This window comes from Vicugna pacos, chromosome 14 (genome assembly GCF_048564905.1).
Source record: "Vicugna pacos chromosome 14, VicPac4, whole genome shotgun sequence".
Taxonomy (NCBI): domain Eukaryota; kingdom Metazoa; phylum Chordata; class Mammalia; order Artiodactyla; family Camelidae; genus Vicugna; species Vicugna pacos.
In genome coordinates, this window is record NC_133000.1 from 7,203,697 (window position 1) to 7,231,490 (window position 27,794).

At 39.3% G+C, this 27,794-nt stretch overlaps 1 protein-coding gene across 4 annotated transcripts in view; it reads left to right on the forward strand.

The window, feature by feature from the left end:
- The window catches only part of FRY (FRY microtubule binding protein), a 364,076-nt gene that overhangs the window by 261,692 nt on the left and 74,590 nt on the right, over positions 1-27,794 (forward strand). For all 4 annotated transcript variants that reach the window (XM_072976088.1, XM_072976089.1, XM_072976086.1 and 1 more), the window contains 14 exons: positions 1,276-1,534; positions 3,081-3,263; positions 5,533-5,619; positions 7,955-8,214; positions 8,621-8,810; positions 9,432-9,556; positions 11,743-11,800; positions 12,690-12,781; positions 13,053-13,225; positions 14,281-14,441; positions 15,256-15,366; positions 18,044-18,198; positions 23,259-23,358; positions 23,650-23,821. In XM_072976088.1, coding sequence (XP_072832189.1) covers positions 1,276-1,534; positions 3,081-3,263; positions 5,533-5,619; positions 7,955-8,214; positions 8,621-8,810; positions 9,432-9,556; positions 11,743-11,800; positions 12,690-12,781; positions 13,053-13,225; positions 14,281-14,441; positions 15,256-15,366; positions 18,044-18,198; positions 23,259-23,358; positions 23,650-23,821 — 2,126 coding nt within the window. The remainder of the gene's footprint in view (positions 1-1,275; positions 1,535-3,080; positions 3,264-5,532; positions 5,620-7,954; positions 8,215-8,620; positions 8,811-9,431; positions 9,557-11,742; positions 11,801-12,689; positions 12,782-13,052; positions 13,226-14,280; positions 14,442-15,255; positions 15,367-18,043; positions 18,199-23,258; positions 23,359-23,649; positions 23,822-27,794) is intronic.

Genomic DNA, 27,794 nt, shown 5'->3' on the forward strand with positions numbered 1-27,794 from the left:
TCTCTAGAAGTCTGTTCTCTTTAATTACTGCTACCAAACTCTCACAGGACTGTTGTTTATTATGGTCACAGTTGTTTATTTTACAGGCAAGAACTTGTCCTTTCTTTCCTGGTTTCTCAATGGGATGGCCCTGCAGGGGTTTGGGGAACCCCTCTCCTCACCCCAACTCCTTGGCCACTGGACCAGGAGACGTTGTGAGACAGCAGATATGCCGCCAGCATCTCGCAGCATCCCTGCACAACCTGCATCCTCAGCGTGGCTGGGCGTCTTTCTTATTTAACTCTGAGTCTTTGTCTCCTTTTTCGTTAGCTAAAATTTTTTCTTTGTTTTATAATATTAAATCCCATGTGCTTCACAAGATGATCCGTGATTATCTAGTTAAAATCTAACAAAAGTACAAATGGGAGAGACCTGGGTGGGAGAAATGGCAGCTGTACCTGATGCGAGCTCCCTACTCAGACTCTTCCAGGAACGACACAGGCAGGGGTCTTGTCCTCGCAGCTTCTTCCCCTTCGCCCTCACCCGCTGCCACTTAGACTTGCCCTGATATGTTATTTTCACTCTGGGCCTTTTTCTTCTACAAACATTCCACTTTTATTATCAATTGGGCCTTCTATTCCCAAAGCTCCCTCCCCTCCCTTGTCCTGTCTTTTCATACTCCAGGAATATTTTTGAGTGTTTTCACTGGTCAAGCATGTGAATACCATTGTTTCAAGAGGAGTGGGACCAAATATAGCCAGAGCTACATACACCACCTTGGGGCTGTCAAGAGTCCTTAAAACGATCCTGTGCTGTCAGTTTAAAGTTCAGACAGATTCCAGATGGCCAGTTGTGAATGATGGCAAAGTTAAGTGAAGAGTGGAATTAACCTCAATGGAAATCTGCAAGTATTGGCCCTTGCTTGAAAGTTGCATCTAAAGAGACCATGACATGGCTTTTATGTTGACTTTTGACTCTAAAGGTAGATTCTAGCCTACTTTCGTGGGTAGTGTGCTAGGGCGGCCATAATACAGCACCACAGACTGGGGAAATCGGAGTAAGGTCTGTATTTTAGTTCATAGCACTGTACCAGTGCTAACTTAGTTTTGGCAAAGTACCATGGTTCTGTAAGATGTTAACATTAGGGGAGCTGAGTGAAGAATATAATAATAGAGTAGGGGAGGGTGACCCATTGTTCAGACACAAATAAAAGCAGAGGCCTACGTGTGCTCCTTGATAGACGTAGAAGAAAAGCTAAAAAAGTGAATGATTGTATCGTCTTCATTCATTTCGCAGGCTCTCCATTCACATGGATGATGAACTGCGACATATTGCACAAAATTCTCTTCAGGGCTTACTTGTTGACTTCTCAGACTGGAGGGAAGATGTCCTTTTTGGCTTTACCAACTTCCTGCTCCGGGAAGTAAATGACATGCATCACACACTCCTCGATTCATCCCTCAAGTTACTGCTCCAGCTGCTCACCCAGTGGAAACTGGTCATACAAACTCAAGGAAAAGTCTATGAACAGGCCAACAAAATCAGAAATTCAGAGGTGATTTTCACCCTTTTCCCCCTAATTTATATTCTTTGACATAGTACATATGTAAATAAGTTGCACCCCAGAGAACCTTTGTTCTTACTTCCTGCTGTCTAGGAACTTTCTCCCTAGTGGTGACCCTTAGTTTTCCCATCTGCTTAAATTGTGACCAAGAAACTCAAGTCATGGTAAGCCACATCAGGTTAGACTTATTAATATAAGCAAGGCCATTTAGGGAGTTGAAATTGGTTGGTTTTTTTTTTTTCAGGGAATTATGATTTTAAATCTGTAAGAGAAAATTACCATAGGGCAGGGGTAGAAAGATGGATATGGACCTAGAGATGGATATGATCTAGGGATGGATGTGGGTCTAGATTTGGATATGGATCTACAGCTAGATATGAATATAGAGATGCATGTGGATCTAGAGATGGATGTGGGTCTAGAGATGGATGTAGGTCTAAAGTTAGATCTGGATCTAGATTTGGATATGAATTTAGATACAAATGTAGAACTGGAAATAGATCTAGATATGGATACATGGATATAGAGATGCCTATGAATACAGAACTGATATGGATATAAAGCTGGTTATGGATATGGATATATAAAAGTTAGCTGCCCTCCAGATTTTTTTCTCCTAGTCAGCAACATATTAACTGCTTTCTCCCATAGCCAGAGAAGAAAGTACAGTCTTGTGGTTTCTTTAGTCTTTCGTGCCTCAGTCCAGAATGGCGAAAATTAATGATAACATTTTGAAGATCAGGGAGGAAGAGTGTTGTCAGAGGAGAACCAGGGCAGTGGTGACTTGGCATTGGCAATGAGCAGATGGAGAAAGGGTCTTGCTGGCGAAGAGGGTTTGCGGAATGCGGAGGCTCGGAAAGTATAATAGCATTCAGGGACCAGCTAGGGTACCAGAGATGAGGGTCAGGTCATTCTTCCTTGCTTGTGTTCTATACTTGGCAAAAGATGACAGGGAGAAAAACAAGAATTACATATGCTTATAAAAGGAAGACTGAAATGAAGGTGGAATCTGCCTTGTTGTCTGGCATGCTTCTGTTTTAGATTCACTTGGTTTGGGAATTTGCAGAACACATCTCGTGGAAGTGCAAAACCCAGATTAAAATCTAACATGAAAACAAGTAAACAAGTCTGATTAGAAAGTAAATGTTAGAAAATTCAATTAAATAGTAAGTAAAGGTCTATAGAGAATTTAAATAAAACCAAATTAGGCCACTTTGATTAAATATATAGTCATCTCAGATGGTATGGATGGAAGCAGTTTTGTTTTTATTTATATTAATAGCCTTTGAAAAAGTATTTCATATCAGAAGCAGTAGAGGGTTGATGGTATTCCAAAGTAACAACTGATCTGAAAACAAAAAGGGATCTATGGTATTTCATGAATAATAATTAATTCATAGACACGTCTGATTCTAAGCCATTGTAATTTATTTTAGTATTACAAGGTCACATGTGCCGGAAGACGTACATAGAAGAGTAGTTTTTTCTTCCATTGTTCTTTTTCTCAACATAAAATGTTGTTCTCATTGCACGACAGCTAATTGCAAATGGCTCTGGCCACCGAATCCAGTCGGAGCGGGGTCCCCACTGCAGCGTGCTCCATGCCGTGGAAGGGTTTGCTCTGGTTTTACTCTGCAGTTTCCAGGTGGCCACACGCAAACTGTCTGTTCTAATACTCAAGGAAATTCGAGCTTTATTTGTTGCCCTGGGTCAGCCTGAGGTATGGACTATTTTTCTGACTTTCCCAATTCGTGTCTTTCAGCAGTTTCCAAGTTTAGATTAAAAACTATAAAGAATGCATTACTGTTTTAAGTACTTTCATGTCACCCATGATGCCAACAAATAATTTTTGATTCAGGGTGGGTTTTTAATTGCAAAATCGGACTCTTGATCTACAAGAGATAAGTCGCATGTTCTGAGAGCAATAGGATAGACCATTCCTGATTCTCTAAGAGATGGTGCTTTGTGAAGAAGTGAAGAATCTTTAGATTAAGTTATAGATCATTCTCTTTCATAATATTCAGTGTATATCAAACTAAGAAGATATTATTACATTTATATTAGAGAATGAACTTGAGAAAGCAATCCATCCCATTTAAAATGAGCAAGGTACCGAACAGTCTGACTCACTGGAAACTGTTTAATCTCAATAGTGGTAGAAAAATGACACCACAAGAAAACATGTCCCCTTGAGATGGGAGAAGTAAGCCAATTAATAACTGCAAATGACTTCAGCTTTCCTCCCATTTTGGTCAAGTATTGTGCATCCTTGTTTAGTTGTTAAGGTACAGGCGGCCAAACTCTATACATAAGTTGATGAAAGAAGGACCAGCTTTTTATGTCACATACTTCTTTAGAAAAATGCTACTTCCTATTTACTTGTTTTAAATCACTAATCTTAGTTCTGTGATCCTCAAATGGTCATTTTGTTTACAAAATATTTGCAAATGTATCCCAGTCCTCTGTGTTCAGGTTTCTTCAGTGAGCTTTCTGATATATTTTAGGACGTCTCTGGGATCTGGCAAATGTATCTCTGAGACATGCTGTAGTTTGGTAAGCTTCCAGTAAGTCTCTAGTTAGGATAATAATGATGATTAATAATTACTGTGTATGTTTCAGGCACTGAGCTGTGCTCTGCACGTATCGTCTCATTTAAGCCTCACAGTATTGTTTTTATCCCCATTGTGCAGATTCTAAGACTGAGGGTTAGAGGGGTGAGATGCCTTACCCACAATCAACAGCTAAGGTGTGGCAGAGCTATAATTGAAAGCCAGATACATATGCTGCCAAAGACCAGATTTTAAACTGCTATTCCAGCAGGCTGTGTAAGGAACGTTTCTCCTATGTTGCTCTCTCTGACCAGCCACAAATTTTTTTTGTATAATTTTCTTATTGAGGTATAATTGACGTACAACAGTGTACTAGTTTCAGGTGTACAAGATAATGGTTCCATTTTTGTATACATTGTGAAATGTTCACCACAATAAGGAGTTAACATCCGTCACCGTACATAGCTACAAGATTTTCTTTCTTGTGATGAGAACTTTTAAGATCTCCTCTCTTATAGCAACTTTCAAATATGCAATACAGTATTATTAACTGGAGCTGCCTGCTGTACCTTACATCGCCAGGACTTACTTATTTTATAACCAGAAGTTTATACCTTTTAACTCCTTCCCCATTTCGCCACCACTCTTCCCCCTGCCTCTGGCAACCTACCAGTCCATTCTCTGTATCTTGGTTTTTTTTTTTTTTTCAACCACAACTTTTTTGAAACCATTCTCAATCCTACATGAATAAGGACATTCAAAAGCTTTCTTATAAGACTTCTTCTAAGTAAATAACTTCATATTTCCAAGCCTCTCTGTAATAAAGGATGGCAAAATACACGTTCGTGCATGCGTGCATTATTTGTGTAGAAGAATTTCTTATAAGATATTCTCTCTTGTGCTTTTTCCAATCTGCTCCTTTTACCAAATAGCTGTGCACGACATAGGTACCACATGGAGTACGTGGTCAGTCCCAGTGCCATTTCTTTGGGACTGAACTTCAATCACAGTCAACAATTTATCAGTTATTTTAGCAGATCGGTGACTTAAGTAAGCAGCATTTCCGTGGTCTGGCAAAGCATACTCCTGTGGGGTTTCCATTCCTTCACATGAATAACAATATGAACATTTTAGTGAGTAACGTGTGGCACTGGGATTTAGATACGTATATGTGCACAAGTTTTTAAAATTCAGGTACATGTCTTTTCAGTACAATGTGTGATTGGAGCTCTAATTATCTTCCCCGGAAACTGGTAAGGCTAAACTCAGAATCCTAGGGAGTTGTACCCCTCCCTTTCACCACCTTGGCACTCGCTCTTCTGTGAGAAAACCCTTATCACTACCTTGCAAGCTGTTCTGCTTCATGTACCAGACAGAGGCGCCGGGGAGGGCGGAAGGATTCATTTTCCCGTGGAGAATGACTGCCTCCCTTCTGTGCAGGACGATGACAGGCCTATGATTGATGTCATGGATCAGCTAAGTTCTTCCATCCTCGAAAGTTTTATTCATGTAGCAGTTTCGGATTCAGTAAGTACATGTTTGATCCTCTTTGCTGATGGTTCTTAAGTATAAACTCGGCCTCTCTGAAAAAGAGACCCCCCAAAAAATGATGTGGAAGAATTCTGGGGTTTTGTGTCAGGTTAGTAAACAGACGCAGAAGTACTTAGGAAAACAAGACTAGCTTCTCAAATAGCTCAGGAGATACTCAGATACATTTGAAACAAAATTTGAGCCTTAGGAAAACAGATATTTTGCAAATAGCAGTTTCAAGAATTGTTTGGGATTCTTTGAGAAAATTAGTTGCTTTATTATACTTAATACTATATATAACTTATACTTATGTGGTGCTTTACAGTTTACAAGTTGCTTTCACATTTATTGTCTTTTTTGACCCTCATAGGTATTAAAACTCAAAAACATTAAGGGTCAGGACCATATCATACAGTGTGTTAGGGCCTGAACTTGACCTTATCTGGACTCTGAATCCAGCAGAGCTTAATCTGCTACACAAATACATTCTTTGCTTTAAAGAGCATACTGGCAAATTCCGATTTCTGATCAAGTAGAAGGGAAATTGAAACTGATTTTAATTATCTGACTTTTAAACAGTTAGTATAGCACAGTGATGGGGCTTGGATTAATTTTAGCTAAATAGCTGAAGAGAAGCAGGGCAGATCTGTGGAATCCACATTGCTGATGCCCCTTGTATGTTGTGGTCAAATAAGTATAAGATGAATATAAACGTATTTGACAAATAGCTATAAATAAATATAGAACCTAAAGGCATTTGTGAGCTTTTCGTGACCTTTTCTGAGATTGAACACAGATCCCTATTTTTAGCTGCCCTGTTCTAGCGTATGGTTGTTATATTAATGATAATTCCTTAAACTGTTGGCCAAGCAGTGCAGAACTTACCAAGGATATTGAATAGTCCTACCTCTTCGTTTAGAAATTCACACTGTTTTGACAGGGAATGGAAGAGTCAGGTGTAATTGTTTTATATACATATCTTGTTTCCCTGAAGATTATGCTTTGTTCATGTGATTTGGGTTCTGTGTTTATCAGAATCAAAATGTTGAGCTGGGGTGACTAGGTCAGCATTTCTGCACGTAGGAAGATGCACAGACACAGGAGATGAGGGATGGGGGAGAGCAGTGTTTGCTTTGTGCCAGGTTTGACTTCCATTATCTCATGTAATTCACTTAAAAATTAGGTGAGATCAGCATTATGATTTCCAAGTCATAAGTTAAGGAGACAGAGACTCTGAGACGTTCAGAAATTTTCCTAGGTCACAGGCTGGGGGGCAGAGCCCGTATCAGAGCTTTACCTTCCGGCTCTGGACCTGAAGCTGGTGTAGCACTCTTTCCCGTGGGAACTCGGAGACCCAACAGAACAAACGGGTCGCTTTTAATGCCTAACAAACTTAATGGCAATGTTCTCTTCTGTCACAACAGCTAGATTATTTGAAACTTGCTCTTCCCTAAGCTTTGATATTCTGGACTCAGAAGAGAATGAAATATTAAGAAATTATATGTTATCAATAAATATGCATCTACATATGATGTAATATATAATGTATATTAATACAGACATAGATATCTTTCAGAAGGCTTTAGAGTGTATTATTTTAACTTGATATCATAGGAGAAGAATAAGTAAGTATCTTAGCTCAAAAATCGTCAGTAAAATGCCCTTCATAAAAGGGATTGAACTTAGCCATCTCCCTAAGCCAGAGGGAAGGTATTTCAGTCCAAGTAAAGGTAAATAAGATCATGGCTTAAAAAAAAAAAACACTTATTACAAGATAATAACACATTTAGGAATCTCAGAGGTTGATAATTTTGCAGAATTTGAAATTGACAAATCCATGGTCGAGTTTAAATTAACTAATGCCAGGGGGAGGGTATAGCTCAGTGGTGGAGCACATGCTTAGCATGTGTGAGGTCCTGGACTCAATCCCCAGGGCCTCCATTTAAATAAATAAATCGAATTACCACCCCCCTTAAAATTTTTTTAAAAATAAATTAACAAATGCCGTATTTTGTTTAACAAGTATTTAATGAGCAGCTTCTGGGTACAAGTGTACAGGGCTACATGACATTAAAACTGTACAAAACGTGGCCCCTGTCCTTCAACTTGGCACTTCCACTCACTGAAGTCTAGCATAGGAAACGGCGATGACTGCAAACCCAGGTCCTACGTGGTAGGGGTAGGTGGGAGGGGTGTTTCAGATTCCCGCTCAGCCTGTTGCAAAGGTGGACGGCAAAAGCACCACGGAGGAAGAGGCTCTAGGCAGAGCCAGGACGAAGACATATAACTTGCAGCTCAGCATTGATACCCTGCCGGCTTTTGGCACCTGCAGGCAACCTTACCACTGACTCACAGCGTGGACCTGCAGTGGCTGGTGGAGTGGAACGCGGTTCTGGTCAATAGCCATTATGATGTGAAGAGCCCTTCCCACGTCTGGATTTTCGCCCAGTCTGTCAAAGACCCCTGGGTCCTCTGCCTCTTCAGCTTCCTCCGGCAGGAGAACTTGCCCAAGCACTGCCCCACCGCCCTCAGCTACGCCTGGCCATACGCCTTCACTCGGCTGCAGTCGGTGATGCCCCTGGTGGACCCAAAGTAAGGCATTAGTGCGCTCTCCTCTCTGTTTTGCTTGCTTTACCATTTGCCCTTTTACATTTTTATTTTATATAAGAAGTCGGGATATCATCCTCTCTAGTGTCTGACTATCCTACTACAGAATTCTTAACATTGAGTAAAAGCAGGTTAAAAGTTCTTGTCTGGAGTTAGTTTTTCCCCCCTTAATAATCAGTGTGATTGTCTGAGCCTCGGATCTCAGTGTCTTACTGCTGAAGATCTTAAGTTCCATTCAACTTTCCACCCAATAGAGACATTCCCTGTCCAGACAATCTTTGAGAGATAACTTGTTCAACCAGTTGGAGCCCTTCCCAGGATCTTTATTTAATAAGCGGTGTCTAAAATCTGGAACTTCGTTTCACTCGTGTTTTCTACTCCATATTTCTAGTAGCCCAATTAATGCCAAGAAAACCAGCACCGCCGGCAGCGGAGACAACTACGTTACCTTGTGGAGAAATTACCTTATTCTTTGTTTTGGAGTTGCAAAGCCCAGTATTATGAGCCCGGGACACTTAAGAGCTTCCACTCCAGAAATAATGGCGACCACGCCCGATGGTACAGTGAGCTACGATAACAAGGTGACATGACATGCTTCAGAAGAATTATTCTGTAAGGTTTTTTTTTAGCTTGTTTGTCTAGAGTTCACAGTGCGAATTGCACTGTGCCTGCCATCTGGAGTATATGGGATCAGATTTTCATCCTACACATCTCTAAATTCCATTGAGTGTTTATGTGAATAATTTATTATTCCTCCCTGACAACTGGGGAGCTGAAGATCAAGGGACATTAGGAAACTTGCCTAGGGCCACAGAGTGACTTGTATTTACTAGTGCCTTGAGGTTTCATTCATGTCCTGCATACCACATTTCTCTCACTCCTCACCAAGTATTCACCTTTAAACCGTGTCTTGATTAAATTATCGTGTTAAAGATGGCTTTGTGGAGTTAAGTGAGTTTAAAAAATAATAATAAAAGATGGCCGTTATACTGTAATAATAATGTTCTTTAGGATGCGTGTCCCAGGTGAAAATGCATTCATTGTGCTGTGTTAAAACTTATGTGCTTTTTTTCCTGAAATGATGGCAGTGCCTTGGGATGTGGTTCAGTACTTTAAAACTGTTATAATGGAATCATCGTTTAATTAAAGGAAGCATCAGTTATCATGTTACCTCTTTTTCACTTTTGGTCAACTTTTTTCAGGCCATAGGCACCCCATCGGTGGGAGTTCTGTTAAAGCAGCTGGTGCCTTTGATGAGACTGGAGGGCATTGAGATCACAGAGTCCCTAGTTTTAGGATTTGGAAGAACAAATTCCCTTGTTTTCAGGTACAGTGATCTGAATGAGTTGTTCTGAGTTCCCATGTGCTGCTGCTGTGGCAGTTCCTGCTTCTGACACAAGTCTGAGTTCGCGTATTGGCTTGTGTCTGGAGAGTCTGCAGGCTTTGCACAATTTATGTCCTTTTGGCTTGATGTGCATGTGACGAGCATTCTTTGCTGCTGCCTCCTCGCCTCTCATTTTTAGTCATTGCGACTTTGATTTTACCCATTGGATTTTCTCTCGCTCGTAAGCTTTGTTTTAGGTGACGGTAAGTGAAGATAATTCAGGGTCAATCCCTAGTTAGGCAGACTGTTCAGAGGCTGTAATGTCAAAATAACAAGTGTCTGCTCATCAGCCACTTGGACAAAGACTCCCAAAGGTTAAGCATTGGTAGAACGCTTCCTGGGGTGTCTGCTACCATTAAATGCTTGTTGGTCTTTCTGTAAGATGCTGTATTTGCCTTAAGAGGACCATCACATCTTAATTTCCGGATTCCTTACTCATTTCACACCTGTAATCAAATAACTCTTCCATCTGAGACAGTGTCAAAGCCTTTGCAAAGAGTTATCATTAAATGTTAGTTCAGGCTGCCTCTGACGACTTTATCTAACAGTGAAAGCCTGGAAGGGCACAGAAAATCTTAGTTTTTCATGCACACAGAAAAGGGAACACTTCAAGCATCGGTGAGAAATCGTCTGAAAAATAAAGATTAATGAGACATTTTAGAAGCAACTGAAAAACATGTTACAATATAGAGTCAGATTTTATCCTTAAAAAAAAATTGCGAGTTCTGACTACTTGAGTGCCAGTTAACCAGTGTTTTACTACTTACTGGTTATATAATGGTGTATACAGATATACTACAAGAAGATAATAAAAATAATGCCTAGAATTGCCTAACGTTCTCTCCCAAAGAACCTAAGGCTCCTTTGGGTATCTTACCCTCTGAGTATTCCTAGGAGTAGGCACGATTATGCAATTTCCTAACCACGTGGATATGGAAAACTTAACGTCTCTGGGCCTCAGTTCCCTCATATGGAAAATTGTTTTATAAATAAATGTAAAATGAATCTCTCTAATTTAAAGAGATTGGTGTAATTATAGAATAAATCTTACAGATTTAGTGAGAGGATTAAGTGTAAAAACACATGTAGTAAATATTTGATAAATGGTTGCAATTAGGCAAAAGAGACCATTAGTATTATTTCCATTTCTTTGATGAAGAAATTCTAGCATCTGTATTGGAGAAATCTGGAATGGAATTCAGGCTTTCTATTTCTCAGCATAGAATGCTGTAGAGTTTACCTTCCTGTCCTTGGATTTTCCTGGAGGGTGATGTTTAATGGCACAAAATATTCTAGCAGGAAATACAAGGTTTCAGACATGGAGCAGACTATAGACAAAATATCTAGCGACAGGCTCCTAATTTTGTCCGTTGTGACAAGGCATTCAGAAGTTACTTCCTAAAGATGGCAGTTGATTAGATTAGCAGATATAAAGCTGAGACTGGAGGTACTGGGGACAGGTGAACTATATACATGTAGTATAAGATATGCATTAATATGATGATTTTTTATTTTCACTGTGTAAGAGAAAATGTTTTGATGACAACCTATTATAGTACTGGCCATAATTTACATTGATCATATAGCTCGAATAAAATAATTTGTCTCTGAAATTCCAGAAAGACTTCAAATCAGCTATAAATCAGTGCCCTGAGCACAGATCCCAAAGGTGGTACCATAGTAATTGCACCTGTTTCTTTTGCACTAATTAGATTGAGAATTCCTTCTGTTCAGGGGCTCAGTTTTATTTATCTTCAGCCCTACAGCCTGCAGTAAAGGGCTTTGAATTTAGTAAGCGCCTACATAATATTGTTTGTGTAGTTGTTTAGGTAGTGTTTTACCGTAGAGGTCTCCAGAACATTAAACCAAAACTAAGTCAACGAATTTGTATTGACCCCAAATTATATACACAGCACTGGGATTAAGATTGATAATATGAGGTCTAGCCCAATGCCTGGTTCCAGTTCATCGTGTGATTGGGAAATGGAAAGGGAAGGCCAGGGGGGATTTTGATGTCAGAAGCAAAGTTTTTTTAAAAAGCAGATTAGTTAGTATTGAATGGCTATATTTTGTGACAAATTTAGTGTCAATAATGATGAATTCTAAATGCTGACCTTTTTTATTCATAGAGAATTGGTGGAAGAACTTCACCCATTAATGAAGGAGGCTCTGGAACGAAGACCAGAGGTAAGGTTTTGAATTTGAATAATGAATGCCTTGGTTTATTTGGACAGTAGTGTGAGTTTAAATCATACCCAATGGTTTCCTCTAAAGAAAACAAACATATCAACATACTTTTAACAATGAATCTTACTATTTTAACTTTTGTTATTTTCATTATTTTTCGGTTTTATTATTTCAGTATTGTACTAAATATAATATCATATGGTTCCAATTTTAAAAGATTTTAGGTCCAAAACTTAAGCAACCTAAATACTCATGTGTTTGCTAAGATATTACATTCTTGCAAGAGGTTTTAGTTGAGACTGAATTTTGCTTTTTAGTTCGTTTGCTTGTTTTTCACAAGGGGTTGAACATCCAAGAACATTGTTTCATCTGGTTTATGAGGCATTTTCCTCAACATCATCGTCCCTGAAGTGAACTCTGAAAAGGGTAAACTTACAATAGAGCAGGATGAAAACATTTAAAGATTAAACAAGAACCTCCTCATGTAGTAGATAAGATGCAAGAAGTAGCTGAATTTTGGCAGCTCAAGTAAGCATAGTTTTACCTCCGTGACCAGAACTGGGGGGACGTTAGTGACCACAGTCCTTTTCCACTTGTTTCTGATGTTTTAGTTTCTCAGCAGCTGCTGGGAACCTCTAGAAAATGAGACTTACTGATTCTCAACATTTCCAACTTATAAATGTTTTTTGACCCACTTACGATCTGTTCCTCTCGTAGCCCATAATAGCAAGTGTATTCTCTAAGGATTAGGAAGGAAGAAAAATACTTTTTGTCTTTTAAGCTTAGAAAATGGAAAATGACTAGATGATGCCTTTCTTTAATACAGTTTCCTAAAGCAAAGGTAACATTGTTGTGCCATGTCTGTAAATGGTTGCCTCTTTCCACACAGAACAAAAAACGCCGAGAACGGCGGGACTTGTTAAGGCTACAGCTACTTCGAATTTTTGAACTTCTGGCTGATGCTGGTGTGATAAGTGACAGGTAGAGTGGAAATTATACTGAGTTAATCTTGCTTCACCAAACTGATCTTTTTGTCTCTTTCTTTTTATTTATTTTTTAATATTACATTTAACTTTTACTTAGAAAAGTCCCCAAAAGCTTGGTTTTTTTTAAAAAAAAATATTTACACTGCACGAAGGTCAAGAGCACATTTAGTGTGTGCATTCTGACAGTGAATCTTACTTTCCATGCTGCATGCGCTACGTTGACACAAAGACTAATCACCTAAAATTTTAATTTCCTTTTATTCCAGCACAAATGGAGCCTTAGAGCGGGATACTTTGGCCCTTGGAGCTTTGTTCTTAGAATATGTGGACCTGACCCGCATGCTCCTAGAAGCTGAAAATGATAAAGAAGTTGAAATTCTGAAGGATATCCGGGCACATTTTAGTGCCATGGTTGCCAACTTGATTCAGCGCGTTCCAGGTGATGCATCACCACAAGTTACCTTTCATGCTGGAAAAGACATCTGTGTTCATTCGTGTGCTTTCCTCTTTAAACCCACTGGCCTGTGGGCAGGTCGGAGATGGGATGGTTTATTTGTTTGGAAATACTTAGAAATCCACGAGAACAGATTGTGGTTATGCAGCAAAGAGTTGGTAGAGGAACAATAGTGAGCTTTGCACTCACCATCATTTCTGTTCTTTGTTTCGGCTCCCATCTGAGCATGAACCTGTGTGATTTCCATAGGAAGAAACTAATTCAAAAGGAACATTCGCACGTATTTTCATTCACCGTGTGCTAATCTGTGAACGTATATTCTCAGCGGTAGTCCTACTCTTGGCTCTATTCAATCAACACGTTATATAGAATTCTATATAGCTCAAGAACTTACTGAGAATTTTTTTCACAGAGCAAATAGATCTAAAGCATTTCATCTAACAGGAGCATAGAGAATAAAAATAGCTCATCAGTTGGGTGTAAAAATTAATTGTTGTCATTAAAGCTTTTTGACATAATTACAAAAAGCTGCAACTCAACTGTTTCTACTTTTTCATCATTTTGATATTGGAAAACCTTCTTACCAATCTGCCGCATCTTTGACGACCCTAAATTAAGATTTGAGTTAACTTCTTCGGTAAAAATGTGTTTGTTTAAAATAGTCTATATGTTGTATTTCATAGTTCTTCCTAAAGACTCCGCAGCAATCGAGAGAACGTTTTACATGTAATCAGCAGCTGAGTGGAAGGTGTTGTGTGTTTTTCTGGACATTGATTAGAAAACAGTGTCTCTGAGTCCGTTTTCTATCTCTACTTTCTGCTCTGAGACGAGGTGCTATTGACAGAAACATGAGAAGAAGAGAAAGAAACTTAGGCTTGACTTGTTAAATACATGTTTCATGACCAAACGAAAACTTGAGTTAGAAAATGAAGTTTTACTCCTTTCCTCAAAACTGAAGGATCATGCATAATAGCAACGTAAACTGTATTCTCTGTATTTTTCAGTCTAGCAGACTCTTAGGCTCTGTGTTTTCTCTCTAGTTCACCATCGAAGATTTCTCTTCCCCCAGCAAAGCCTGAGGCACCATCTTTTCATCTTATTTAGCCAATGGGCAGGGCCCTTCAGCATTATGTTCACGCCTCTGGACCGTTACAGTGATAGAAATCATCAGATTACAAGATACCAGTATTGTGCATTAAAGGTAGGTCACCTTCACCTCAGTGAATGACTTTGCTCTCATCCTGGAAGAGACTCCCAGAAATAAATTCCTCTATTGCTAGGACTCTTCAGAATTTTCAGAATCATGGTTATAGCGTGGTTTCTTTTAGAAAATTAACTGTATAGCACCTCTGTCATGTATACCAGAAGTTGCTGTCAGGCTGGCTTGTGCCTCAGGGGAGCTAATTTAAACCCTGGCCCTGGTAGTCATTCGGACCCACTAATTACGAAGTGAATCAAGTCTTCCCTTACCTTCTCTTCCCTTGCTTCCTCCTCTCTCAAAGAAACTGAAGTTTATATTCTTCATTTTCTTTATCTTTGATTAAGAACCACAGTTATTTATTTCTATATTTTTCAGTTTGTCAATTTAGTACATTAGTCAAATATTTGTCAAATTTGTCAGTTTAGTACACTAGTCAAATATTTGTCATCAATGGAAAATTTGAAAAGCTATGCTTTTCCTACAAGCAGAACTCATTCATTTGAAGTCACTGAAGATAAATTTATTTTAAATACTGTGAAATGGTCATTTTGTTTTGAATATCTTAGTCTTTCATCATAAAGATTAAATAAAAATGACATGTCTACGAAGTTCAATTTATGGGTTTTAACTCTTATAAAAAGACAAACTTAGGAATCTGGTTTCTTTTTAATTGAATCTGTTAAGGAATATTCTTAAATCTTATGGAAATAACTACTTTAAAAGACCTTAATCGTTTATGAATCTGGTAGTATGTTTTTTAAACTCAGTTGCATACCATTCAGTCATCCCAGGTTGTGTTCTGTTTCGTTGTCAGGCTATGTCAGCAGTGTTGTGCTGTGGCCCAGTGTTTGACAACGTGGGCCTTTCCCCAGATGGTTACCTGTATAAGTGGCTTGACAATATTCTGGCTTGTCAAGACTTAAGAGTGAGTACTAGCCAAAAATGCATTGTTTTTAAATATCTTGAGGGTTTTGCCTTGGTTGCGTTACTGACATTTCTAAGCACTGTTCACAGCACAGTTTCTTCAAACATCAGCCACGAAAGTGTAGGCTTACGTGCTGTTCACATTACACTGTGATGCATCAGTATAAAAAACACAGTAGCATTTACCAAAGTTGACCATAAACAAGGCCATAAAGCAAGTCTCCATGAAATTCAAGTGATTGCAATTACACAGGCTATGTTCTCTAATCACAGTGGCATTGAGCTAGTAATCAATAATAAAAAATAATAATAATTAAGGAATGCTCTTTGAGATAACCAGTGAGTCAAAGAATAAATAAAAATAGAAAGTAAAAAATATTTTTAACTGAAGAATAATGAAAATACTACATTGTAAACTTTGTGGGTTGCTTAGAATGACTGTGTGGCCTTAAATGCATATATTAGAAAGAAAAAAAGCTGATAATCAATAACCTAACCGCCCATTTCAAGAAGTTAGAAAAAGAATAGTGTATCAAACTCAAAAAAAGTACAATGAAGGAAATAATAGAGCTAAGAGCAGAAAGTAATTAAAGAGAAAAAATTAATAGACATGCTCATTTAAACCAAAAGTTGGACTTATTTAAAGACTAATAAAAATAATAAATCCGTGACAAGTCTGATCAAGAGAGATAAGACACATGTCACCATCCTCAGAAATGTAAAGGGGGCATCACTACAGATGCTACAGATAGAAAAGTAAGAGAACATATGAACATCTTTGTGCCAATAAGCTTGAAAATTTAGATAAAATAGACAAATTCCTAGAGAAACACAAGAAGAAAAGAAAATCTCAATAGTCATATAAGTAATAAAGAAACTTAATCTATATTTGAAATTCTTTCCACAAAGAAAACTTTAAGGCCAGATGACTTTACAGATTAATTCAATATTTAAGGGACAAATTGCATTGATTTAATACAAATCCTCAAAGAGAAAACAGCTCAAGAGGAAATACATCTTAACATATTTTGTGAGACCCACATAAGCTTCATACTAAAACCTGACAAGAATTTAATGAGAAAGACAATTAAAAGACAATTTCATTCATGAAGATAGATACAAAAAAATTAAACAAAATATTAGAAAATTTAATTTAGTGATATTAAAAAGATGACTCATCATGAGCAAATTGAATTATTCAAGAACTGCAAGATTGGTTTAATATCCTTCAGTTGGTTCAAATGTCCTTCAGTTCATTTGTATATTAATTATATTAATAGGGTCTTAAAAAGAAAATATCATATGATCTCAATAAATACAGAGAAAGCATTTAATAATATCATTTGTGAGAGAAACTCCTAATGAAACTAAGAATAAAAATGAACTCCCTTAGTTTGATAAAAGGTATTTTTAAAAAAGCCTATAGTAAACAAACTAAACAGTGAATCCTGGAAGTGTTCCCTGAGATTAGAATGATCCAAGAAGCCCCCTTACCACTTTTATCAACATTATTAAAGATACTACCCAATGTATTAGAAAAGGAAAAATAAGATATCAGGAATGGAAAAGAAGAAATAGGTTGTAGATCTACCTAAATGTGAAAGCTAAAAAACTAACATTTCTAGAAAATAACACAGGAGGATATTTCAATCCTTGGTATTAGGGAAAGATTTCTTAAACAAGATGCAAGAATTACTAACCATAAAGAAAGAATAATTAGTAACTTGTATTTACCAAAATATACCATTAAGAATGTAAACAGGCTAGCCATAGAGTGACAGACGTTTGCAGCATAAAACCAACAGAGTTCTTATCTAGAAGAGTAAAGGGCCCTACGAATAAGTAAAATAAAGACACTCACAGAAAAATAAGTGGAGACTTGACCAGTTTACAAAACAGGTATCTAAATGGCCAATAAACATAAGAAAAGGATCTCAAATTCATTAGTAATCAGAGAGTTGCAGACTAAAGCCACATGAGATACAACTTCAAATTCACTAGAATGGCTAAAATTTAAAAGATTAACAATACTAAATACTGATGAGGAAATGGAGCAACAGGAACTCTCATACAATGCTCTAGAGAGAGTAAATTAGAATAACCTTTTTGGAAAACCAATGGGCATTATCTCCTGAAGTTGAGCATAGCACATCCGACAACCCAGAAGTTGTATTCCTCTGTATGCATCCACTATGTGTAACATAAGACACAGAAATATCCAAAGCAGTATTATGAAGTCAAAAGCTGGAAGCAACCCAGATGTCCATCAGTAGTAAAATGAATAAATTGTGGATCCATCGTAAGTTAGAACACTGTACAACAATGGAAGTGAGTGAGTGTGGATGACTTTTAAACATAAGTTTAATGAAAGAAAATAGACACAAAGTTATATATTGTATAATTCTACTTACATAGAGTTCAGAGCAGCTCAGACTAACCAAATGGTGGCAGAAATCGGGATAGTGGTTACTTTTGAGGAAGAGGGAGAGGTTAATGATTAAGAAAAGTTGCAGCATTGCATCCTCTTAAAGAGGAATTTGTGGAATACAAATTAATCAAGATGAATGTTCAGTCTTCACTCCTTTTACCCAGTTTATGTTTGCTAAGCTTGATTTGGTGTCTTTCCCTAGAATAACCTTTCATAAAACGTGAATAATTGTTTTTCTCCATGTATTCAGGTTCATCAGCTTGGCTGCGAAGTTGTCGTCTTGCTATTGGAATTAAATCCTGACCAGATAAATCTTTTCAACTGGGCAATTGACCGATGCTATACTGGTTCCTACCAACTCGCATCTGGCTGCTTCAAAGCCATAGCTACTGTGTGTGGAAGCAGGTATGAATTCTTTAAATGGAAGGTACTGCCCAGTGACAAGTGCAATGAAAGATGCTCTTCATTCATATGAATAATTGAGAGCTGGCTGCTTTTGCAAGGATCTGAGCAAATTCTAAGCAAATACGAAATGGTCTGTATTTCCTCAGCAGACAGATTATTCCCTCTAAATCCACAGCTACACTGACTTTTCATTCTACCAGGAGAATGGTTTGTAGTTATAGCACCCTTCTTTTTAATTTCCTGGAAATTTATAATGAAGTAATACAACAGGATTTGAAAATAATAAAGAAGATACATTAAAGGAATTAAGGGCATTTCTGGAAGTGTTTGTGACAGGTGCGAACTGTAGGCCTTTCAGCCATTTTGAGACCAAACCAAATGCCAGAAGCAACCTAAAAATGCCAAATTCCTCTTGTCAAAAACTTCAGAAAGGAAGAAAAGGAAAGAAAATGTGTCTCCCTGGACTCCATAGATCACACTTTTAAAACCACTCCCTAATTATGTAAATTCGTCATTCAGGGGAGTCATTCAGCACTACAATTTATTGAGTGAAATAATTTCATAGCCAAGATGAAAGGGTTAATGAAGACTCCGCAGATTGCATTTTTCCTAAGAAAAAGCTTATTATGTGTTAGAAATTGAGAGAAGACAGCTCAAGTTTATTTTTGAAAGGACTCATATAGACTATTGATTGTCCCTTTTGATTAAATGTTGCATTTTTAATAGCTATCTTGAACTACCAGATAAAGGAAATAAAGAGTAAATCAGTTTTAAATTCCAACCTATTATGGTTATAAATTAATAAGAACAGAATTTTAGAGGATATCTACTTTCAATAAACTAAAATGAATGTGCCATTCAAAGAAACGTTTCTCTTTAATATTTTTCTTTCTTTTATAAAGATAGTAGATAACATTTCATGTCTAAAGCTTTCATTTTCTATAACCTTAGTAGTAAAATTATTATATATGTATACGTAATTTCCATAAGAGATATAGCAGATGAGCATAATCTAAACTGTCTGATTTTCCATTGGTTTATTTCTTGATGTTAACATTACTAAATAATATTTATACCTATAGAATATTACCAAAACAACATTTTTTACAAAAATCTCTGTCCCTGGGGTGTGTTTTTATTTCATATATTTCAACATTCTAAAAATGAATTTCTGCTCACATGACTCTTTGATTTTAAAAAAACTTGTTTAGTATCTATGACTTGGACCATAGATTCCTTTGACAAAAATAAGAATAATAAAAGTTCCCTTTCTTTGCTGCCCTTCTCCCAGTGAACTTGATTTGAACTATTCTAGTCAAATTTATTTCATTGTGTAGCCATCTCATAAAATATCACTCTGCATTCCTCTGAATAAATCTAGGTATTTTTTTAGCACAAATAAATGCTTTATGAATTTAGCAATATAATCTCAATTGCAGTAATATTTGAGTCACAAAAATATTAGGTTATAAAGCCTTCTATGTTTAGAGTAGATTTTTTTAGGATAATATCCTAAACTATTTTGGTTTCTTAAACAAATACTGCGTATCAGCTTACACTCAAGACACTCATCTCTTGTGAGGGAAGGTCAGAGGCCAGGCGATGCCATGGCTGCAAGTTCTCCGCCAAGACAGTAGCCAACACTTCTGTCATTTCTCACTACAGAGCATGTTGAGAATTTAAAGTCTCAGCTGTGGCCTAAATTTTGCTCTCTTTTCCCATAAATTCTCGGTCTGTATAGTCTGGATAAGCTTCCAGGTTTGTCTGAGAAATCTTTGCTCCTAGGTTTTCAGTACTTTTTTCGAAAGCAACTCTGGTGCTTTAGACGTTGCTTTATTTTCTGCAAGTTTGCTTCTAAAAAACACCTAAGCAACTTACGAAATAATCTGTTCCTGAAAAGTCATACATAAACTGGATCATATTTTAAATTTCTCGAACAAGTTATTTGTACAGTAACTCCCACAACAAGAGCACGGTCTAAAGCACAGAACACTTCCTAGAAAGTAAGTAATTACCTCTCCCTTTTCAAATAAGAATGATCATATGTTGGGTTTATTTTTGTAGAAACAGGACAGCTTATAAACAGACTTGTTTATTAAGGAACCACTTATAATTGAGTTTTTTAAAAAACCTTAAAATGTTTACATTTTTTAGAATTCTCTTGATTAAAACTTTCTACCTTTCTACCTTTTCTACCTAAAACTTTCTACCTTTGGTTTTAGAATTAAAGTGATTTTTGAGTGGCTAATATATCAATCCTTATGGTCAGCAGCTGTGATGGAAAAAAAAATGGTTCTCTACATTTTTTTTTAATTTATGTATTGAATTCTTTGGGGATAGACCTATCCAGGATGGAAGCTAGGCTCCACCACTCCTCCCTGACCTTGAGCAAATACTTAATTTCTCTAAGCCTCACAGGCTTGCTGTGAAGATAAATAACAAATCCGGGTAAAGGACTTGGTATAGTAACAGCACAAAGTAAGCACATCATGACACAAATATCACCTGCCCATCAGTCATCATCTTCCTCACCACCATCATCGGGGGGGGGAGGGGGGGTTGCCCAATTTCCCACGTGATACGTCAGACTCATGCTTTTTTTGCTCATTTAAAGTTAAAGTTCTAGAAAAGTAATCATTTTGGAGTGCAAATTGGTAAAGTCATTTTAAAGGGCAATATAGCCGTATCGACCAAAATTTTGACCCCACGTGACCTCTTCTAGAAATCTACTCTAAAGAAGTATTTGCACATTTGATGTCTGCAGCATTATAATAGTAGAAAAATGAAAATAACCTTTAAATGTTGGTCAGTTCATGGCAAAGGTTGGCTTCCCCAGGAAACAAGACTGTGAGGTGGAGATTTGAGTTCAAATATTTATTAGGAAAGGCCCTTGGGATCAAGCTCTATGGAGAAGTGAAGGATACCGGACTGGGCAGCGAAAAGAAACCTCAGCCAGTCCCACAGGGGTGCTGCCGGGGAGTAGGCGTGGCCTTGGCCCAGAGAGACCAGTTCCCAGAGAGGGATTCAGCCCGAGACAGCAGCTTCCCACCCTGCAGGGCAGGGAGCGCCTCAGTCCTGCGACGGAGATGTGAGGGGCACACACAGCATCTGCCACAAGGCAGTGATCTATGGTCGGTCCATACTGTGGAATACTGCCCAGGTATTAAGAAGACTGAAGTGAGCCTCAGTGGTGAAAAGGCGAATCTCCAAATAACACATGTAGGTGGTATGATCACAGTTATGTTTAGAATCCTGTGTAGTGGCGGAGGGATATTTTGATGCAGATATATGCACATATACGCGTATGCAGAAGCAAGTGATTGCCTCTAACAACTGAGGGAGAGAAAGAAGGCGGAGCACTTCCACGTTTTCTTCTCTGCACCTCCCTGCAGCCAGCGTCAACTTGCAACCCTTGTGTGAACCATCTTCAGGGTGGATCCTCCAAACCCCGCGTGTTGCTCGAATTTTCTGAAACAAAATATACTACTCGTATCATGCAAAATTAAATTTGATTTATATCAAAAATAAAAAGTGAAAAACAACCCTTCTTCCGTGTTTAACCAGTCCTCACTATAATCCCTCACTAAATGTGCTGTACAATGGGCAGGTACCCGTAGTAGGAGTGTGCCTTTCTAGAAGGATGATTGTCCCAAAACGGAACTTCCTAGATCGTGTAAGGAGCCCCCAGGAAAAAGAACATTTTTTTTCCCCACCTTTAAGCTGTCTTCTGCTTTCTGAAGTTTGCCTCAAAATAAGTATCAGTCACTCGCTTCTGCTTGTGGCCCATTCGCTAATTGTTTACCTCACCAGGAGTTTTCTCTTTGAGACCTCGTTCCCACTGTAGACTAAGAAAGTACATACAGTGAGAAAGACGTCATCTTCAAGCAGTATTACACAGCTAGAGAGAAGATGAGGGCGTAACGGCCACATTGCGTTTGCTCACCCCACTGATCCCCACAGAACCTATTCCTCGTGTTCCTCCTCCCCTGGCTCCCTCCCCGCACATCCAGTTACCAGTCCTGCTGATTCTGCCTCCCTCGTGTTTTTCAGATCTGTCCCCTCCTTTCCATCTCTACCATCCCTGTCCTGATTCCGGCCCTTGTCAGTTCCCCTCTGGATTATTGTAAAGGCTTCCAGCATTGACCCCTGTACAGTCCATCCTCCACCAGGCAATCAGAGTGACTCTTCAAAAGCTATCATTGTCCCACCGCCCTGCTACAGATCCCGTAGGGGCTTCATGATTTTTAGGATGAAGTCCATGGGCAGATCATCTTCTGAACCCACCCACCACCCTCGCCCCTTCTCCTCCTGTTCCTCTGCTTATTTCTTTCCCTCCGTCTGCTACACAGAGGTCTTTCCTTTTGCAGGAGGTGCTTTGCATTTTCACTGTCATAATCTTTCAAAATGCTGGCCTTCTCTCTGCCTAGAGCGTTCCCCGTGCTACCCTTTCTGTGGCCCTGCTAACAATCACCATGTCTCTGGTGCTTCAAGGCTCAGTTTCCTTGTTTCCCCCTTGGAAAGGCCTCCCCTAACCCCGCGTCTGATGCAGGGGCTGCCTGTCGGGTTCTGTGTCGTGCGGGGGGTAATCCCACCAAGACTCACTGTGACGAGACTGTGGAGTTCGTCTCCCTTGCTAAACTATAAGCCTTCCTTACGGGAGGAGACCAGCCTGACTAACTTAATATAATGACACTTTGCAGTTACTTCTGATATATTTTGGTGCCTAATAAATTTAGGTGGATTAAATGAAAATATTGTCAGTGAGTTACTGAGAAATTTAGACATATTTGTATTTGGTTTTCATTTGCAATAGACAGATTTTTTTTGTATTCATTTATCCTGGTATGGCAGTATTCAGTTTTAACCAAAAATAGACTTACTACCTTTCACCTACTAATAAACAACAAAAGAATGAGGGGGAAATGACCAAATGGGCATGGGACTGTCACTAGCAAGTGTGACCGAGGCCAGGGTGCCAGCTAGAATTTGGAGAGGTAATAATTTATCAGGGTAACTAGCCAGGCTGTGTCATAAACTATGCTGTTTGTTGTTTTTTTAAGGAACTACCCCTTCGACATAGTGACATTGCTGAACCTTGTCCTATTCAAGGCCTCTGACACCAACAGAGAGATTTATGAAATCTCCATGCAGCTCATGCAGGCACGTATCGTTGACTGTACAGAAACTGCCACCCTTGGGCACAGAGAGTAGCAATGGTAGTTGGTCACTGGATGGCTGTTTGTTTATTTCTGCACATCACTGATCAGCATGAAGAGTCAAAACATAGTTACATGATCTTCTGTAAACATAGGAAGTAACGGCTGCTTTACCTTTAATAAATTAAAATATGCATTCATTCGTTTTATTAAAAACTTTATTAAATATGAATACTCCTGAGACAGACAGCCAGTGTTTTTTCACACTGTTTCTGACTTTCCCGCCTCTTTGTAGATCCTTGAAGCAAAGCTTTTTGTATACTCGAAGAAAGTGGCTGAACAGAGACCGGGCAGTATTCTCTATGGAACGCACGGCCCGCTGCCTCCCCTCTACAGCGTGTCCCTAGCGCTCTTGTCGTGCGAGCTGGCCAGGATGTACCCCGAGCTCACTCTCCCACTCTTCTCAGGTACCGCCCCATTGTCATTCAGGCCATGTGTGATCGTTTCTGCTCTGAGAATCCTTCCTTCTTAAATTCTAGTGTAATTTTGAGCCACAATTATTGATGCTAAATTTGTAGCTCAGAGTTGCTTTGGGCTAAGTTCAGTTACATATCTGTAAATATAAAACAGTGTGTTTATCTAAGTCAGTGTGAGTATAAATAAACACAGAACAAATGTGAAGATGCTTAGATGAATCATAATACTCTACACACATTACGTATGTAAAATTTCCCGAAGAGATGAACTGTGGGTAGTGTAACTTCTAATACACACAATGGCTGTGAGTTGCTTTTTGGTGGTAATGATGATGGTGTTTTGTAGCTTAAATGTTGCCGTGTATCTAAGTTGTTGAGCGTTTGATTGGGGGCACATCTTTACAAGTAACCCTTGTGAATAATGTTTTGGAAAATCCTCTTTTAAAGAAATACACGTGTTGATTAACTGCTTGCCTAGGCCCATGTAGCTAGCACCTTGCTGAGAGATTGACTTTGGTCTCTTAAGTCATCCTTCTTTTCCGTCCGCATCACCAATACCTTAGTCCAAATCCTCATCAGTCCCCCCACCCCACCCCTGCCTCTGACATCGCCTGCCTGCCCCCTCCGCACAGCGGTCCATCCGCTACGCAAAACCAAATATGCACAGCCCTTTTCAACTCAAACTTGTCTGCCCAGTTGTCCTAAAAAGAATTGCTGATAGTAATAGCTCCTGTCTACGGAGTGCCTGTGCTAGGCACTTTCCATACATTTCATTTATCCTTTAAACTCCACAGCCCCATGAGTAGTGGTTAGAAATGAGGCTCTGGGGTTAAGAAGCCTGGGTTCATCCCTGGCCTGCCGTTCACACGGCCTTGCTGTTTGACCTCAGGCAAGTCACAGGACCTCTAAATTCCGTTTCCTTATCTACAATAGTAACCACCTTACAGAGTGTGAAGATTAATATAAGCTAATACGGATCAAGCAATTGGCCCAGTCCTGGCGTGCAGTTAGCACTGTGATTCTCATGTCTATTTTACAGATGAGAAATTAAGACTCAGGAATAAGTAATTTGCTCAAGACTGTATGGCTAGGAAGCAAGCAAGTCGGAATTAAATGCAGATGTCTTCCTCCAAAGCTAGTGCCATAAAATTGAAACTTCTTCACTTGTTTAAAAAAAATCTCCTTTTCCACCTTTTATCTAAGAACCCTCTACTCCAAAGACACTTCATCCCTTACCAACATTTCAGGCCCTTTTATAAATCCTTGCTTCTGTACCTGCTGCTTCCTCTGCTGGAAATAGCCCTTCTCCCATCTCCTTAGCTTCCAGCCTTCCTTAAGATCCAATTTAAAATCTGCTTCTACTGTGAAAACCTATTATCTGAGACGGAGTTAGTCACATCCTTGCATTGTGTCTGAAATAGTGGAAGGACTCAAGAAAAACCTTTTTCTTGGAATTTTCTTTAGAAAACCTTTCTTCTTGGAAAACTAAAATTTATTTTTATTTACTCCAGCCAAGATTTTGAGTGCCACCAGTGTGCCAGGCACTGTGCTTGGGTCCCAGGAATACCAAGCGGAATAAAACAGTCTACCATTAAAGGTTCACAGTCTAGTAATAAAGAAAGATGTGCAGGCTTATGATTATGATACAGTGCAGCAAATGCGATTTTACCTTTTTTGTATATATGTATATTTTTTATTGAAGTATAGTCAATTTACAATGTTTTGTCAGTTTCTGGTGTACAGCATAATGCTCCAGTCAAGTGCAATTTTAAAAAAGCATATTCTCTGTATGAGGTGGAAGATTGAGGAGTAATCAGTTTTGGGGCCAGGAACATCGGGAAAGACTTCCCAGAGAAGTTGGTGTCAGAGCTGCAGTTCGAAAGAAGAGAAGTTTGCAAAGCAGACAGGTAGTTGACGTGGTGGTTGGCAAGTAGACAGGTGTCACAGGCCAAGGAAATGGCATATGCATTGGCTGAGAGGTATATAATAGCTTGATGCATGCGAGAGATTATATAGTAGTCAACTGGGCTAACATCACATGCAGGGAAGGGGGAAGGGTCATAGACAGAGAGGCAGCAGTCCATCTCTGAAGGCCCTGTTTTGTACCTTAAGGAGTTTGCAGGCACTGAACTCAATGTGCTTCTTGAAACCCTGAGAACCCTGTGGACAGGGAGGGCATCCAAGCAAGCGGCTTGGGTTTTGACAGCCACTGATCAGTTTCATACAAGAAGAGAGGAGGATGAAATCAGAGTGAGTTTTGGAAATACTGGCTGTAGTCTGGAGGGTGGATTAGGGAACACCCAATCCAGAGAGAGGGGACCAGTTGAGGAGAAATAGTGCAAGGAGGAAACAATGAGGGTCAGACTCAGACAGCCCAGTGAGAGCGGAGGGGAGAGACCAGGGTCAAGAGTTGCTGGCCGGGTGCGCAGGAGGGAGTGCCTGGTGTGGCATCTGGTGGGCGGGTGGAGGTGACCGCACCCAGAGAGCCCATGCAGAGGGAAGAGGAGGGTCAGGCGAGGCGGAGATCACGAGCTCAGTTTGGGGTATCGGCTTGGAGTGTGGGCACCTGTCGGACATCCTTCTGTGTAGACAGACCAGGGTCAAGGGAAGGCCAGTACTAGCGACTCATGGATGACCACAGGGGGTTAGAACCACGGGAGCAGATGAGGTCATAGATGGAGAGAGTATAGAGTGAAAAGACAAACCGGGATACCCAGCTTGTGAGGAGCAGGCCAAGGAAGGACGAGGGAGCAGAGGCAAGGAGGCGTGTTCACGGAAGGAAAATACCTGGAAGGTGTGTTTTATGGAAACCTGGGGAAAACAGGATTTCAGGGGAGAGAGTGAGCAGTCCACAGCCTTGAATATGTAGAGAGATCCGCGAAGATAAGGTCTAAAAATTACCATCCGGATTTCACAATTCATTAGTAGCAGTCGATGGTTTCCATGGAGAAGTAGCAGCAGAAGCCAGATCTCAGGGGCTTGGCTGAGAAAGAAGTAAAAAGAGGATGGAGCCACACTAGGACGCAGAATCGGAGGAGGAGCGAGAGTCGAGCTTGTTTATTAGCTGAGAGGAGGGTGCTAGTGAAGGGGGAGAGACCGACCGTTGGGGAGGAAGAGGGGCGATAAACCATCCAGCAAATTTAACAAGAAAAGAAGCTCATGTAATGAGTTCAAGCAAGTTCAGCCTGAGTTTTTGTCCAGAATTGGCCTTATGGCTATTTTGACTTATGAGGAGTAACTTTTAAATAATGTGGAAAAATAAAGAGGCTATTATAACAGATCCCTAGCTCTTGTTTTTACTGCCTTTACTACTTAAAAAAAAAACCCTGTGGTGAGACTTTCATTGCCTGTAATTTCAGATGACTTAATTCCTTGTAGGTAGCCAGGCGGATTGTTTAGGTCGACCTCTCTCAAACAGCCAGAAAAGGTACATTGCATCCCACTGGCATTTTATTTGATTTGCTTCTGGAGAGGTGAATGGGGGTCATTCGCATGTCAGGGCATTTTTTTTTTTGTCTCTTTTCCCTTTAAAACACCCCTACAATTTAGGCCCTGATCTAAATGTTTGGACAGACAGGCGTACCTCACCCCCTTGGACTTTGTCTGACAGACAAGACATAATAAACATCATAAATCATCCTAAATAGATGATTGCAATAAAAATCACAAATTACTTATAAATTTTATAAGTATAAACTTATTTTATATAAATAAGTAATCTGATAGAAGGTGATTATTGCTACAAAAAGCCTGTAGACTTTGACACCGTGATTAAAGGATGACAGGCATTCTTAAAGTGGTTGTCCCTCTGATTGGAAAGGTTTCTCTCTCTCCAGAGTCCCAGTCCTTTCTAGCAGAGTTTAAATGGTTCTTTGGCCATAAAAATGCCCTGAAGCTTTATAACGAGAAGTCGTTTTCCTCCACTGAACCCCCAGAGCACTCTGTACCTCTCTTGTGCCATTGG